This window comes from Camelus ferus, chromosome 1, assembly GCF_009834535.1.
Source record: "Camelus ferus isolate YT-003-E chromosome 1, BCGSAC_Cfer_1.0, whole genome shotgun sequence".
NCBI classification, from domain to species: Eukaryota; Metazoa; Chordata; class Mammalia; order Artiodactyla; family Camelidae; genus Camelus; species Camelus ferus.
This window is the reverse complement of record NC_045696.1, coordinates 118,495,067-118,511,967: the sequence shown is the minus strand read 5'-3', so window position 1 is coordinate 118,511,967 and position 16,901 is coordinate 118,495,067. Positions and strand designations below refer to the sequence as shown.

The 16,901-nt window shown below is 41.5% G+C and overlaps 1 protein-coding gene across 7 annotated transcripts in view; it reads right to left on the bottom strand.

Moving 5' to 3' along the window:
• The window catches only part of TBC1D5 (TBC1 domain family member 5), a 498,574-nt gene that overhangs the window by 108,290 nt on the left and 373,383 nt on the right, over positions 1-16,901 (bottom strand). For all 7 annotated transcript variants that reach the window (XM_032488852.1, XM_032488869.1, XM_032488856.1 and 4 more), the window contains one exon: positions 9,064-9,170. In XM_032488852.1, the coding sequence (XP_032344743.1) occupies positions 9,064-9,170 (107 nt within the window). The remainder of the gene's footprint in view (positions 1-9,063; positions 9,171-16,901) is intronic.

Here is a 16,901-nt window from a genome sequence, read left to right as displayed (position 1 = left end):
CTGTACATCAAAAGGTACAAGTCAGTTTTTCTCTTTTTTGCTGAAAAATGCAAATGAACAGAAGCTTCATGATTTTCTTCCCGATCTCCACTGACTATCACTGTGCAGGCACTGGTATACGCACCTGCCATTTTGGAAACCACCAGTTAAGAGCTGGGCTTCTGTTTTTAGGTGTTTGGCTTTCAGTTTGTGTAGCAACTTTTTTCTCAATCTAGAGTCTACTTCTTAAAGTGCTGTCCATGGCCGGCCGGTTCCGGAAGAGTTATGGATATAGACTTCTGGGCCCCGTGGCAGAGCTGTCCACGCTGCAGTGTCTACAGTCTGCATTGTGACAAGCTCCCCGGTGTGCCTGGTTAGCACACCAGTTAGGAGCCACCACGTCAGACGGCAGGCGCTGTGCATGGGGAACGTGTCTCCCTGATTCACCCCAGGACCTGGCACAGGAGGCAACGTGCTGAACTTAAGTGGAACCAGCAGCGTGATTTCTCCTCAGTCACCATTCATGCATTCATCCATTCATGCATGCATTCATCCATTACTGTAGGTATTCGGGTAACAGAATATAATACAGATGAAAAGCACTGCCTTCATGGTGTTGATATACTGTCAGAGGAAGACAGAAAATAAAAAAAAATAAGATGAGCAAATTATTTACTGTAACAGAGATGATAACTGCTATGGTACCAGGAGTGCTGGGGGAGGAGGTGGTGGGGACGGGGACAGGCCTCGCTGAGAGCACATGGCACCCGAGTGAAGAGTTAAAGGGGGGAAGGAACCAGCCAACCGGGTGTCCCTTTCACTCAACACGAATCCAGTTCATCCCTCTGTATGTCTCTCAACCAAGCCTTCCAGGAAATTTTAGATGTTACTGGTACACAGCAGGAGCTCAGGAAATGTGGGCCAAATGAATAAAAACAGCATTTTGGAGAAAGAAACAATGTGGAGAAATGAAACAAAGTTCCTCTTCAAAACCAGGAAAAACTATCAGGTAAATAAAGAACCATTCCCGATCATATGAAGACACTTGGACAATGTCACTCGTGGCACATGAGAACCTTACTCACACAGCAGGTGCTAGGGCAGGACCCCCTGGGCAGAGCGACCCCAGCCTCTGCCTGGGCACTGGGGGCCGGGCAGGGGCCAGCCTGCTGTGTGCGGGGGCGGCTGTGGGTCCACGTGGGCGGCCCAGCCGCCACCTTGCAGTATGGAAACCCAACTTTGGGTAATACCCAAAATGGTAACCATAAAAGTGCTTGAATTGGATGAAATATACTTAAAAATTCCTCATGATAAAATATTTGTGGCTTTGTTTTGGACTTCCTGTCCAAAGTATTTAAATAAAACAAAGTTAACTGATTATGGTTATGCAGTTAACTACTTGAATGTATTGATTTTTATTCCTATAAAATCAATATATTTAATATTTTAAATAAGCAATAATATATTTGCTGAGCTAATATACTTGGGGGGCAAATAAAATATTTACTGTGGCCATAGTTACTTAGATTAAAAAGAATTATGCTTTCTTCCCCTATTTTGTCACTTTTAAGCTTATAATCTTTTTGTCCTACTTTGTGACTTACAACTTTCAATGTCTTCGGATTGTCACATTAAGATGACACAGAAACAACTCAAAGTGATGCCTTTTCTTCTTGAACAAGCTACTTCGTGTGTAAGAAGGAAAATTAAGTGATTAGCTAGTTCTCAGCACTCAGAACTGGAAATGACCTTTAGGGATTACAGGCTAACTACGGCCTTACCAGTCACCTGCCCCTTTTAAAAAAAAAGCAAGTCATGAACAAGTCATGACCAAGGCAGCAAAACGTTCAATGTTCTCTCTGATGGTAAAATAGCAAGTCAGAGGTGAAGCAGGGCAGGCCCCCCACGCCCTGGCCTCGGACACAGCACAAACGTCTCTCTGGGCCGTGTAGTGAGACTTCTATATGTTTACAGTCGGGGCCTCACAGTGCCTTTCTAAACACACATGCAAAGGATTAACGGCTTTGAAAGCATAAGTAGTCTCTTTAAAATAAATATTTCTCCCTAAAAGCCTAGATTTTTGCCTTACTTGTAAAATACCAAATAAAAAGCAGAGAGTTGGTCTGCAGATTTTTTTGTTTATTTTTAGTGAGAACAGTTAACCACAGATTCTAGTCTCTTCTTTAGTTACTTGAGGCAGAATTAATCACTCTGATTGGTTGTTTTTCAGGAAAGAAACTCTTCCCTCTAAAACATGCAGAGCTCTCTTTGCTGCAGAGTTTCACAGCTCTCTTTGGCCCCCCAAATAAAAATCACTCGACTTCTCAAGAGTGGCTTTAAAGATCTAAACAAAGACATGTTTATTCTGAGCAGATGCTGTTACCACAAGCCACTATCTTAGCCAATGAATCTTGCAAAAATCATGGGGACAGAATCTTTTTCACACTGACTTTTCACTTAAACACAAAGCATTTATTTATGTTAAATAATAACACACAAGTAGAAACATTATAGAAATGAATGCCAAATAAAATACTATCAAACAAGACTGTGTGCACATTTGAGGGAATTTGAAAAACCAGTGTCTGTTCATACCTGAGGTGTTGAAGGGGGTCCCTCAGGGGTCCCTGAGTGACTCTGGATGTAGCCCTGCCAGGCCCAGCCCGGACACCTGCCTCAGCAATTCTCAGGAGCTTTGCTTATGCTGTTTTCTTAAGATAGAATAACATCCCAAGAAAATTCTTCAAAGCCCAGTTAGAATGCCTCTTCCCACTGGAAGCCTTTCTGACTGTCTCAGCCCGAATCAGCTGTTCTTGCTGCCACCTGTCACTCACCGTATCTTCCATAACAACTAGCTGTTCACGTCTATAAGGGACTGTGGCCCATCACATGGACCAGCTCTCGTTCGCTGCACACTGTAAGTAGGCATAAAATCTATCTGCTGAATTGAACTGAATTGCTAACACAGATTCAGAAGATTTGAGATTATGTGATGCAGCCTCTTCATGGAACAGTTCAAGGAAAGCAGTGACTTGCCCCATAGACACAGCAGGCAGTGATGTGAGTGAAACCTGCATCCTGAGCTCCCCTTGCGGGGCTGCCACACAATGGATGGCTCTAGTCCGACCGAGCAGGGCTCTGGTCTGGTAGATGAGAAAGATGGGTTTAGTTCCCACAACACTACGTAGCGAGTGTGATGCTGACATAAAAGAAAGCAAAGCTGCCTGAGGCGGGTGGTGCACAGAAGGCAGCAAAGACTGTTTTCTAAAAGATAAACGCGAAATATGTATGACTAGAAGAGGTCAGAGTCCTGGCCTCAGTCCTTGTACATCAAACAAAACCTACTGGCCAGACCCACGCGACAGCCCAGCGGTCAGAATGAATGTGCTCTAGCAGGTGGGGAAACTGTGTGGGAAGAGTGTTTGTAACTTCTGGCTGACAGCAAGAGTATTTTATAATAAGAGGGTGCCTTAATCACCAGGAAGAATTACCACGAATCTGGCAATCTTTACAGAGTTTCAAAATGTGATCTTAACAAGTTTTCCCTGGCCTGCCTGTCCATCTCGGGTGGGGCCCCCCCGTCTGCCGGGATTCTGGTCCCATGAACAGTCTGAGCTCTTTTCTACCTTGGAGTCCTTTGTTTGAGAAACACACAGTTCTACTCTATGAAATGTTCAAACATAATAAATAACACATTTCTAATACAGGCTTAATAAAAATTTTTAGATTACTCTTTTACAGATTTTTGAAAGCCACCATGTACTCAGAAGTAAATCTTCAGGTTTTTTAAATACTAGCCTATGTCAAAAAGTCTGTATTTCTGACTGAGTGTGAAGACACAGCCGATTAATCCCCAATACCTGTAACTATAACAAACATCCAGTTGGTTGTAATCTAGTGATAAAAATGATACCTAGTCACGAAGCTCAGATACAAAGAAAAAAACAGAGAAAACATACACAAAAAAATGATTCTCCAAGAATGGCAGTTTTTAGAGAAATGTTCCAGGTTTTGGGTTAAAAAAAGGGGGATGCAGAAGATAGAAGTAACACATTCTTTCTGTAAAAGAAAATCAGACAAGAAACATCCTAGAAAATCTGAACAGAACCTCGGATGGAAGCCTCATGGAAAGTAAGCAACGGCCCTGTGCGTCCTCCTCAAAGACGTGTGTGCTGTTTTAGGTCCCTTACTTACTGCTCAGAGAAGAAGACGTTCCCTGAATGCAGCATCTCCAAACACCATCGCTTGGCTTGAACCCACTCACCACTTTTTTATTCTGATAGATAATATTTTACTAAAGCCATCTGCCATTAAAAAAAATTGCAGGTACAGTGGGCTTTTTTTCTTGAAATTAAAGAGTAAAAATCCTATTACCTGCGTAAAATCCGAAATGCGAATATTCAGGCTTTTTATCACTTAAAAAAGCAAAATTTAATATAACTCCAAACAAAAGCCAAATCAGAATTGGCCAAGAACACTGTACACTATATTTTTACAGCATGTTTCTGTGTACAAGAATGACTGTAAAATTAAATGGTCTTATTTCTAGTAATTTTCTCCCATAAACAATAACAGTCACTTGCTAAAAGGGATGCTTGCGGACTTACCAGAAATAATTTTTGGGAATATTCTAGTCTTCAAAACAAATGGTAGCTGTCAAATTCCTACTGAATAATCTAAAATGTTAATCCATGTACTGTATTTCATTTGTAATAAGTCTTTGTGATGAGGTTAACACTTCAACATACAACACAAACAAGAGAGCACCGAAAAATGAAAATTACTTTGCTTATGCTTCCATATTAGAATTTTATTTGCTAAAGGGTAAAAACAGATTTGCAAAACTCACAGTTGACTTAAAACAATACTTTTAAACCTTTTATTCCTAGCCCTTACTGCCTTCAGGAAGGAGAAAACATCTGGTTATTTAAGGAACACAATATGTTCACATTTTCTATGACTTTTGCTTCTAATTGGGTTTTAAAATTTTTTTTTTTGAATTTGAACAACTAGTTAGAACCATGTTTTTTAATCACTTCATATTTTTCAGACTGTCCTCCCTCTATCCCTCTGCTCCATTTAACAGATTGTTTTTGGAAATCTGCTCAGTGATTCTAACATGATGAAAGATAAAAAAAACAAGAATCAGGACTGTGGCCTGAAGAGCTAAGCTCAGAAACCGTATCATAAGGTGAACGGGACACAGGATGCTAGTCATCTGACGTTGGTTTCTTCATATAGCATGTATTTAACATTTCAAGTAGTTCCTGGGTCATTTAAGTACATGGCAGTTTGATTTATTACAGGTGCAAAAGTTTGCTCCAAAAGAAAAAGAAAAGAATTTGTATGAGAAGTATCAGTAACTAGGATTCCACTATTTTTAAAACTGATGAAGCTACAGCCCTTGTCAAATGGAAAGCTGGCTGGAAGACTTGGGTTAAGCTGCTAGTTCAGCCACCGACGAGCTGTGTGACCTTGAGTCTGTCTCCTGACTTCACTCTGACCTTCAATTTGTTCATATACAGAAGGAGAAGCTGAATTAGACTCTCCAGGTTCTTTGCAGTTCTGGAATTCTGGCCATCTAAGTGAAGACACTGACTAGATTCTTTATTGTGTCTTCTCTGTTCCATAATATCTGACAGTGGTAACAGGTTTTCAAGTACTTCTGACAGATAGCAAGTTAAGGAACTAAATGCCCTTTTAGTTCAATTTGTGGGGTTAATTCACCATCTTGATAAAAATGGCAGCTGACAAACAGACCACTGGCGATGGTTTCTATGGAGCGTAGGTATGGGTTCTAGAAATCCAGTGAGGTGAGTGAGGTCCACCTAGCTCAGAGTCAGGGCTGGAAGAGGCTTAGCATTTGAATCAGAATTCAATTCTACTGTTTTCTCAATACCAATCACTGCGGGATACAAAGCTAAATGCTAAAAGGTGAGCAGGGTCACGAGGAGGAATAACTCATAAAAGATATAAACATACAGCAAAAATACAAGGTGCGGTGAGGACTCAGGGAAGCTGTGCGTGTCTGGGGAGCCTGGGAGTGGCTTCCTGAAGAAGGCGGAACAGACGCTGGCAACCACAGGAGAGGTGAGTAGAAATGAGGGTCAGGGAACCACTCCAGCTATTTTGGAAGCGTGGAGATTTTCGGCCTTGGGAAAGCCACGTAACCCTACCCTCTGCACTGAAAAGGCAGGAGGAGAGAGAAGCCGTGCGTCTGTCGCATAGCTTGCTGTGGGGACCAGACTAAGCATGTCAGAGCCCTGGGAAATGGTGAAGGCGTGTGATCTGTGCTTACAGTTTACAGGCCCACGACTCGGTCTGTTCCAATGAGGGATGTGCTCACAGTGAAGCTGACACCTGAGATAAAACAACTAACAGCTCCGCGTCTCCAGTGCTGCTCAGTGTGTCCTCATCCGAGCTCCCCCTGCCGGTGCCGGGTTTGGGGGGGGGCGGCAGGACCCCGCGCTTCTCTGAAGGCTGAAGCCTCTTCTGGAGGCTCAGAGCCCCCCATCCATTTTCATGTGACTGAGTCTGTCAGCAGCGCTCAACACAACAGCCACGCGAGGCTGGGCCACACGGGAGAGTGCACCTTCCTGCCTCAGACCTCATCTACTCATGTGCTTCATAGAGACCTGTGTGTTTCTAGACTCACCCCGATTTCGATGTTTCACCATTGTCAGTACACAGAAAACACTGAGCGCACTGTAGTGTCTGGATTTTCAGAGGATGTGGGTGGGGTACCAGCTCCACCTTCCCCTCTCTTCTCTCCCCTCGGTGTACATGGCCCCCTGTAGCACTTTATCTACACTGAAAGCTCTGTCAACTTGTGGATTTTCACTTTTTCATATGTACCTTTGTAGCACTGGATTGGATCTTATTAGATCATTAGAAAGTCTGCTCTTAACGAGCAAACGTTGCTCTGGTTGGGCAGGTTATTAGAGACAGTTTAATTCAACCACCAAAGAAAAGAGCAAGACTTGGGAAGCATGAATTTCCCTAAATCACCAGGATGTTTGGTAGGAGAGTCAAGATGTGACCCGATGTCCTGATTCCTAACTCTGGCTCCTTGCAAGGACACAGTGATAAACCTACAGTTAGCATACGTGCCGAGTGACATTTACTACATGATGTCACTGGATCAGCCATCACATACATCTGGCTAAGACTATCCCCTCACGGGGTCACCCACCTGAAACCCCCTAGCACTCTATAGCTTTCTGTCATTTTCCTGACAGACGTCTTCACTACATGCACTTGTTCTCAGGAGCTTCTTAAACACGACTCCCTCCTTCCACCCAATTTCTTATGTCTCAGCAGTATCAGTTTAAGGCTGTACCTTTTGGCCAATATCTCTATTATGTTTTTACTTGGTAAGACCCTGAACGTAAAAGTGGGTACACTGTTCTTTTAGATATTTGTACTACTGTGTTTTTCTCTTAAACTTTAGAGAATATATATTTTTAATGCCTGTAGAATTGGCTTCCTTATACTCTGTATTATATATACGATCTTACTGAGATTAAAAGCACTGAATTAAAATCACAGATTCCACTAAGAACACTGATGGATTTAGTACACAGAATTCTGCAACAGTGAGACAGATGATTCATAGGTAGATCAACCCTGTTTAGCCAGGGAAAAGCTACCAGCATCGATAAGATTAAAATAAAATACTCTTTCCTTCCTTTCAATTAAACCAAACAAATCACACAAGCAGAGAATTAGAATAGTTATTTCAGCAATTTCCCCCCACTCTAATTACTCTAATTAATTCCTAATGCTGAGCTGACAGAATTTACCATAAGTTTGTAGACCAAAACTCAGATACCTCACTGACCAGCAACTTCATTCTTTATTCCTTTTATAGATATGTCATTATCTTGGTCATTTCATGTTAAAAATAGATACTTATACACCCTAAATATACATTAAAAAATGGAACTTTAGATTTGTCTGACTCCTAATCCTTACCAGAAAAAAAGTGCTACCTTACGTATCGGAGAAATAATGGATTATATTTCTGATACTTAATGAAATTTTGTGTAGGAGAAATAACATTAAAATGGTGTATTTCTGCAGAAAATGGATATAGGCTCAAGGGAAAAAAAAGTATTTTAAATCAAGCAAAGAATAAATAAAAGGTTGCTGAAATCAAATGCTGAAGTCAACAACCGAGGAAAGGACAGAAATCCTTTAGAATCAAAATGCACGTTGAATTTGTAGGTCCAAGTCGATCAGACAGACTTTGGCAGTGGAATCCACAGACAGACTGACTCAAAGGCAGTTCGACAACTGCCAACACGCCTGCTGGGAGTTCTGCCAAAGAGCCAAAGGCTGGGATTACCACCCGAGGCCTGGCATTCTCCTATTCGTGTTTGAAGCTTTCTCTCTTATACTTCATCCAATATTTTTGTTTGGCTCAAAAGCATCGAAGATTCACAGATTTTTTTAGATCATTAAATGTTCTTATTTTCAAGAAATATAACATTAGTTGTAAAAGAGCACACTTTTCCTCTGGAGTGTAAAGAAAATTTTGGTGACTTTACGTTCAAGTAGAGAAATCAGCATTAAAGTCTGCTTAAATCTTTATTAGGTTAACTCTTCACCCACAAAATGAGAAATATGTGATATATCTCAATTACTAAATAACTGAAATATTTAGTATTTCATTGTATCATAAGCTTTTAGAAAACTGGTCCTTTTTATAGCTCTCATGTCTTGGTCTTCACGTCGCCCCTGAGGCTCCACCTGGATTGCCTCTGTGAGGGGTACCAGTGATCACGCAGTGTGGGTCCAGGGAGCAGCAGTCATGAGGAAGACAGGGGGGCAGAACGACCCTCCAAGGGACAAGAGATGCACACCTCAGTTTCTCATGGCAACGTCCACTTCATTTGCCTGCTGATTGGCTTATCTGCCCATGAGGCATGTAAGTTTTGGCCTGCAGCTCTAGGCAAATTCTTTCACTAGGCAATTCATCTGCCACTAGACAAGTTCTACATTAGGAATTCTTGGAGTCGTATTGAGAAACCAATTTTTCACCCAACTTAAAACTGTGCACATCAGCCCACTTGCAAAGCTTACCTTTGGGTCTCGAAGGAACAGAGCTTTAAGAATCAGTGAGTGGACATCTCCAATTAGTGGATAGTGCATCAGAAGGCCGAGACAGGTCTGGTAGTTACTCGAGATCACTGAATCAGGGGGGGAAAAGCATAACTGAGAAGCAATACTGTTTAAGATATCTGCATTACTAAGAGAAACAAAGTAACAACTTAGATTTAAAGAAAGCAAACCAATAACTCAACTGATTAGATAAAAGGAAATGAGGGGAAAGGATCGTTACCAAATGGTCTTTGAAGCAGCGCACTGCACTGTTGACTGCCATCTAATGCACTAGCACTGGTCCTCAGGGGGTGCTGGAAGGAAGTGCCTCGAATAGAGATATGTGTGTGTGTTTGCAATATAAATAAACTCTTAGAAGCATGCATATTTATTGCCATTTATATGGCTGTATTTAAATGTCTCTGGTTTTGCTACTTGGAAATTAGTAACAAAAATCTTATGAATGGGAAAGAACCAGCTTACAATTCTTGTAAAATAATATTTACCCTGGTTATTACGCTTCACAACTTATATGTTACATTTATTTTTTTGTATATGCAAACATTTCCTAACTCAAAATTACAGAGAATATAATTTCTTCCAATTATTTCTTTTCTTAAAGGTAACCAGAAATTCAGGGAGAATATTTATGCAGCATTTCTGGGAGGAAAAGTGTCAACCTCTTCATAGATGAGCCGAACTGTGTTCCTTAGACTGCCACTTAATTTCCCCCCCAAATCAACCTAATTATGGCTGCAATTATTAAACACATCTTTCCAGGCAGGGCTGTGTGAACTACTTCATTTCTTGGCAATCCGTCTGCCACTGCTGTCACAGTCCCGCCCATCAGCGTCGCCGGTTTGTAAGCCAGGCTGACTGCCTGGGCGGTGGCACAACTGGGAAGAAACTTTACAGTTACAACTTCCTGCTGTTGCGACTGAATCCTTTTCATTAATTCCCACAGTTAGTTGAAAGATGTTCCACAGGAAAACAAGTGGGGTCCACCAGAAACAACACAAATCATAAAATAAACAACTGTCTGTTATCAAAAAATACCCTGTTCTTCGACTTTTCTTCTGCTGCTGCTGGAAACATCACTCTTGCTGCAGCTTCCCCGCCCGCCCGCCCCTCCCCTGTACATTACGGAGAAGGAGACAGGACCGGGCAAAATGAATAATTATAATCTATGTGAGGAAACACTTTATCATCTTCATTTCCGTCGCTGATCTGACAGCTTGTAATTTCATACATCTGCTTTCACTTGTAAAGTACTCACTTACCCTACCCTTTATTATCTGTTCACACTCTTCTTTTCATATTTGTTCATTTTATCATATTCACATTCAGTTACCTGTTGCCTTTTTCTCTCTAGAACTCAAACACCTAGGCTACTGCAAAGAGTGTAACATTTCATGTACAGTTTTCTTTGCAATCTAACAAGTTAATAAAACTTAGATAATCAATTCCTTTTCTAACTCATAAACTGATTATCCCATGATAATGATTATACATTTGCAACTGACCCAGGAAGAATTCTTGTCTATTTTGTAAGAGAGACAGGACAGCGGTCTGGCAACGGTTCCAGGTTCGAGACTCAAAGGTGCGGACTCTGATCCTGGGACACCCCTGGAAGCCTTTCATAAAGTGGCCTGTAGACTAAATGATATAATCTAAGTGACTGATTTAGAACAGCTATTCAAAACCAGTTGGGGGTAACCTCTCTGAGCTTAAGTGTAGTCATTTGGAAAAGAACTTTCTGATTAAAAAATAAATTATCTGCCTACATCACTCATGCCAATATTTGTTGAGTACCTAACCCACGACAGGCCCTGTGTTAGGAGGGGAGAACATGGTCCTTACCCTGCAGGAAATTAAAGTACAGAAGGGTGGGTGTGTAATGACAAGCAGGTGTTACCATCGTTCTCTCTAAGAGGACAGTGCACGGTGGAAGGCTTTCTGGGACCAGGCCCTGTACCAAGACCTCCACCTGCATTACCTCATTTAATTTCTATGATCGTCTTTTTATAAGGGTACAGTTATCATCCCTGCTTCACAGATGAGAAAACTGATCGTTGGCAAGGTTACGACACTTGCCCAGAGCACACGGTGACTGGGGGGTGGACCAAGCTTTGAAGTGTGTGAGTCAGGCAGCAGCGGCAGGGCTCTAACACATGGTTTTGTTTTAAAAGGCCATTGTTTTGAAAACCAGAGGACATAATGGGTGCAGATAATCCCTGCAAACAGCAAAGTCAGTTAATCTTTATATTCCTGTGTAGCAGCTGTGAGTAGCTAGGAAGATCAGCACAGCCCAGTTTGCAAAACAGCCTGATGTGGAAGGTATTTACTTGGAGGGACCAGAGCAACAATCCTATGTTATTACAGCTCGACGACACATTTGAACCCACGGGAAGCTGTAAAGTACACTTACAAATACAAATAATATGCAGTTTACAAAATAAGAGAAGCTAAATCACAGATTCATATTCTACTTGTACAACAAATGAAGGAGCTAACATTCTTCCTCTCATTTCTCCCATCTGTCCGTCCGTCCATCCGTCCGTCCAGTCACTGAATGTAATGACTGTTTCCTGAGCATCTGCGAGATCCTGTGCTGGGCAGCAGCCCTAGGGCTATCGTGGCGCGCAAGCCTGAGCTCCAAAGGGAAGTGGAGCAGGGCGCCCTGATATGTGGCTGTAGGAGTTTGGGTCGCGCCAACCCCAGATGTGCCACTTTGGTACAGTGATGACTGGGAGCTGTGGGCACCTGAAATCAGCAAACGCAGGGAGAGGCTTTCTCTGAACTCCCCTTCTCTTTGCCTCCCCTAAAGATAAATGCTGCAGAAGGAACTCAACTGTCCTAAGTCCCTCCAGACAAACTCTGGCACAAACTATCACACCTCTTCTTCTCAGGGCCCATTTGTCTTTCCTGAGAATCACTGACTCTTCTCTCAGAGGCCTGCACCCCCTCCCTGAAATCCCCACTTATCTCTTCGAGGGCTGCTCATTTCCCCTGGGTATCTCCACGTGTACATGAGGTATGCGTGTTAGTAAACTTGCCTGTTTACCTCTTGCTAATCTTTTTGTTAAAGAATCCCAGCTGAAAACCTAGCTGGGGGAGGTCAAGTTCTCCTCGCACGTTGCACCTGCCTTCAGATAACGCCGTCTCTAACTTAGTAGTGAGCCTCTGTACTTGTCCTTCCAGAGCTGTTGTAGTTTGCAATCACATATGCCAAGTATGAAGTCCCTTTTAAACAACTGCGTCCAACTGAGTGAACCAAAAGAGAGTAATACAAGCTATTTTAAAAACAACGCAGTTGGAGTCTGATAGAATAGGAATTTCGTTTTAAACTTTACAGTAAATTTTTGTTGAATTTGAAAAACTCATCCACAATACTGTTCCTTCTCCAGGATTTATTTTATCAGAGCAGGGCAGTGACACAAGGGAAAAAGTGAAGGACTGAAAAAAGACTGTGTTTTGCCATTTGCCTACATTGAAACTGGGTTTGTACAGGCTTTAAAAACAAAGGACTGAAGCCACGCTCGGAAGAGCTTATTCGGGAAGGTTGAGACAAAGATGAGTGGTGTCCGGAAAAACCTACTGAATCTGAAATCAGACAATCTAGACTAGAATCTAGATTAGACCTACATCAGATGCTGGCTAGTCATTTGTTACGTGTGTGAATTCAGGCAAGCTGCTTCATGAAATCTTTATTTCTCTCATTTATAAATGGAGCTGACTGTTCTGGCAGGGGCTCTGTAGGAATGGCCCACATACATGGTCGTGTGTTTCCCCGCTCGCCTCAACTCTGGCTGAACAACACTCTCTCCACGTGAAGCAGAGCTGACCCCCGTGTCTCTGCCTTTAGATGGCCCGCACTGTTCTGCAGTGGTCTAAGGGAGTTGGTTTAAACAGTTTCTTCAGCGGCAACAAACCAACAAAATAATGAAATCAGTAAAGATAATCAGAGGCGTGATTGTTTGAGAAAGTTTAAAGCAATGCACGTCATTAACTTACGAGTAAGTCAACGTTAACTACACCCGCAACTGTAACATTTCTAAGTGAAACACTCTTCAAATTGTTTAACTTCGTATTTAAGTACTTCTCAAGGTAAAAAAAATAGACTAAGAACAACTGAAATTCAAAAAAAAATTACGCACATATAATGTGCCTGGCAGCTTGCCATGTATAATACCGACAACACCCCACACATCCTGCTAACGCCCCGAAGGGAAGTGCTACCATCACCCCCGCGTGATGGATGAGGAAGTGCAGGTGGATAAACACCTCTAGACTTCCCCGTGTCCCTGGCAGAGATGGTCACAACAGGGGCATCTGAGTATAGAAGTCAAGTTCTGACAATACGCATGGCCTCTGTTTCTTATTTTGTTCATTGGTGTCCTCTTTCTTTTCTTCTTGGTGAGCCTGGCAGAGGTTTGTGAATTTTGTTTACTCTTTCAAAAAATCGGCTCCTGGTTTGATTGATTTTCTATTTTTAAATTTCTGTTTTATTTATTTCATCCCAGATATTGATTATTTCTTTTCTTCTGCCGACTTTAGGCTTTGTTTGTTTCCTTTTACCTAATTCTTTTAGGGGGTAGGTTAAGCTGTTTATTTGAGATTGTTCCTGTGTTTCTAGTCAGGCCTGTATTGCTATGAATTTCCCTCCGAGGACTGCTTTTGCTGCATCCCATACATTCTGTGTGGCTGTATTTTTATTGTCATTTTTCTCAAGGTGTTTTTTATTTTCCTCTTTGATTTCGTTGTTGATCCATTGGTTTTCTAGTAGCATGTTGCTTAATCTCCATGCAGTCATTTTTTTCTCATTTTTCTTTCTGTGGTTGATTTCTAGTTTCATGCCATGGTAGTCAAAAAAAGATGCTTGAAATAATTTCTCTCCTCTTAAATTTGTTGAGGCTTGTTTTGCATTTGAGTACATGGTCTAGCAGATGGCCTCTGAACTCCAACTCTGTTGTGAGCCACAGAGAAGCCTCCCAGACACAATGAAAAGAGCCCTCAGGGTAGAAGGCCAGGTGTAGTAAATATTCAGACATAAATTTAGGCACATCTTCTTGTATTTAGCTATAAAACAGCATATAAAATAAATTATCATGGATTAAATATAAAACAAAAATAATGAGCTAACAACAAAAAGAAAACCTTAAGGCTTTAACACAACGTTGTACCTCTCCACTGAAAACAAAGGCAACGTGTACAGAAGTGTCTTGCAAAAAACCTGGCATGCAGAAGACATTCAACAAATGCCATATACTCTGGAAAAGTATTAGGGCTCCATGCAGGAAAATATGCATAATTACCACACGCAGCATCTTCAACTATTTGAAAACCCTTACCATCTTAACTTTCCCAGTTATAAAATGGCTACTTACAAAATGGGATTTCAAATGGACCAGAAAACCAGGTAGGGGCTGTGAGTAAATCATAAATGATAACAACAACAGTTTTGTTCTCTGTCGCCCTGGAGAAAGCCAAGTATAAAACAGCACCACATCCTTCTCCATACAAAGGGATTCCGTCTAGTTTTGAACACCCTCCTAAGATTCTGTCCTTCTGGGTTTTCCTCCCTGGTTGCTACTGTGACAATGCCGTCTCTTAGCACCATTTGTCAGCGCAATAACCCTCAAAACCAAAGACAGCACATGCTCTTCAGTGAACAGTGGATGATCCTTATTTCTCTAGTAGATTTTGTGCTGCGTAACATGGTGTTTTTAAATTAGATATCTGTAGAGAGGACAATCTCAAATTTAGAACAGCCTACTCTTTTGTCTAGAAAAAGACTTTAAAAACTGTTCTTCTTACTGCTTTTCAAGCTTAATACACTTTAAACAATTTATTTTAATCATAGATCAAACAGCATAAGAGATCTGTGCTCAGGAATTTATACCTTTAAACATACAGTGTTGCCAGTTAAAAGGCAGTAAGTATGTAACCATCCTAGTGCAGAACTGCTAGTGGGCTGGATCCAATCACAGGAGAAAGAACACTGTACTAGACAGTCAGAATGACAGCATACCAGCTCCACAGTGGCACTGGGACTGGCGGTGAAACTTTCAGTAAATCAGTTAACTGTATAGGCTCAAGTTGTCCCCACTGTCTCTCTCTCACTACCCACTGAGGGAATGAGTGAGAGGATACAGTGAAGAAATCTTTGAGTCTTTTAGTGTGAGTTCCTGCCATTAATGTAATCATTGCAGTGATGCACTTGGAATCAGGGCCCGAGTTCTGTTTCCATATTCATAAAATGTCATGGAAATAAAGTCTGAAAGAATTTAGTGTGTATTAAGATTTGGGAAAGAAAACAGTAAGCCTAATTTATAGTTTTTGTGTCTCAATTTTTAATCCAAATGAAGGGAAACTATAGCTCAGGTTTTTTATTTGTTCGTTAATCTGAATATATATATATATATATTTATATATATATATATATATATATATATATATATATATAAAAATTTTTTTTTACTTCATTAAGCTTAGTGCTTCTTAATGCCCTACTCAGAAATAAGATCTGTCAGTAGAAATGGCTGAAGTACAGAAGATATTTAAGAAGTCTTGACAACACCCCTTTCTCTTTGTCAGACTTTGTATATTCACTCATTTAACAAACATTTATTAAAAACCTATTTTATCCCATATACTGAGTTGGGTCCCAAGGACACGACAAGAAATAAGGCACAATTCCAACTTTCTCTTCGTATTCCAGTGGAAGAGGAACATGACACTAACTGCAGCAGGACAGGGCTGATGGCCATGGCACAGCTAAGAGCTGTGACAGCTCCTGGAGCAGGGGAAGCCGGCAGGGCGGTCAGGGTGCCGGCCCACAGCGTGTGCCAGCGAAGGGAGGCAGGACGCCGGGGTGCTGGGGAGAGCAGAGAATGCAGGGGGAAAGCAGGCCGTGCTGATACACAGGGTGCAGAGTTTAGATTTTTCTCTGCATTTGTGAGCATTCGCTGGGGGAATGTAAGTAATGTGGTCAGATCTGTGTTTCAGAACGGCCGATGCTGGAGTAAGGTGACAGTGGGAGGGAGGGGACGAGGGACCAGAGGCGAGGGGCTGGTCAAGTGTCCAGTGATGCTACCTGGCAGAGAAGCTGCACACCTGAAGTAAGGAAGGGGCAGAGCGGACAGTGGACAGACATGGCTGGAAAAATGGATAGGTCTTTGTATGTGATTCAACCTGGGGAGTGTGTGCTGATGAGAGATGGAAAAGGCAAATCAGACAATAAGAAATTATCAATAAAAATATTAACAAATTTATATAAGGCTACTTAAAGAATACAGCCACTTTTAATTATTTCTTTGTGCAAGTTTTAAACACAGGTTTTATTTTATGTGCATGGTTTAAAGAGGCAAATCATTCCATAAGTCTGGTTATGAAAAAAGTACATGCTGTCTCCCGTCCCCTATTTCCTACTCCCCAGAGGCACTTGCTTTCTTTTAGCTGATTAAAAAAAATTACCTTCCATATTGTGAAAAGAACATGATGATGTTACTAATTCTTATTTGAAATGTGTCTGCTGACGGCCCATTCAAGAAGCTTTAACTCATCCTCAGCACTGAACCTCAACCCTCCACCAACCTCCACAGCACCTTCCTCTCTCCCCCATGAAGTTATATCAAAATTTTGGTTAGAACAATTTTTACAGTTTTCATTCCTATAACCAGGAAGTGATATCACAGCTGAACAATTCCCTGCATCATGACTACCCTTCCTTTCTTGTAAAGCCTCTTCTTTTTCCTGGAGTTTATAAGTGCCTACTTTTTCATTTGCTTTGCTGTGTATATATTTAACATTAATTTAAT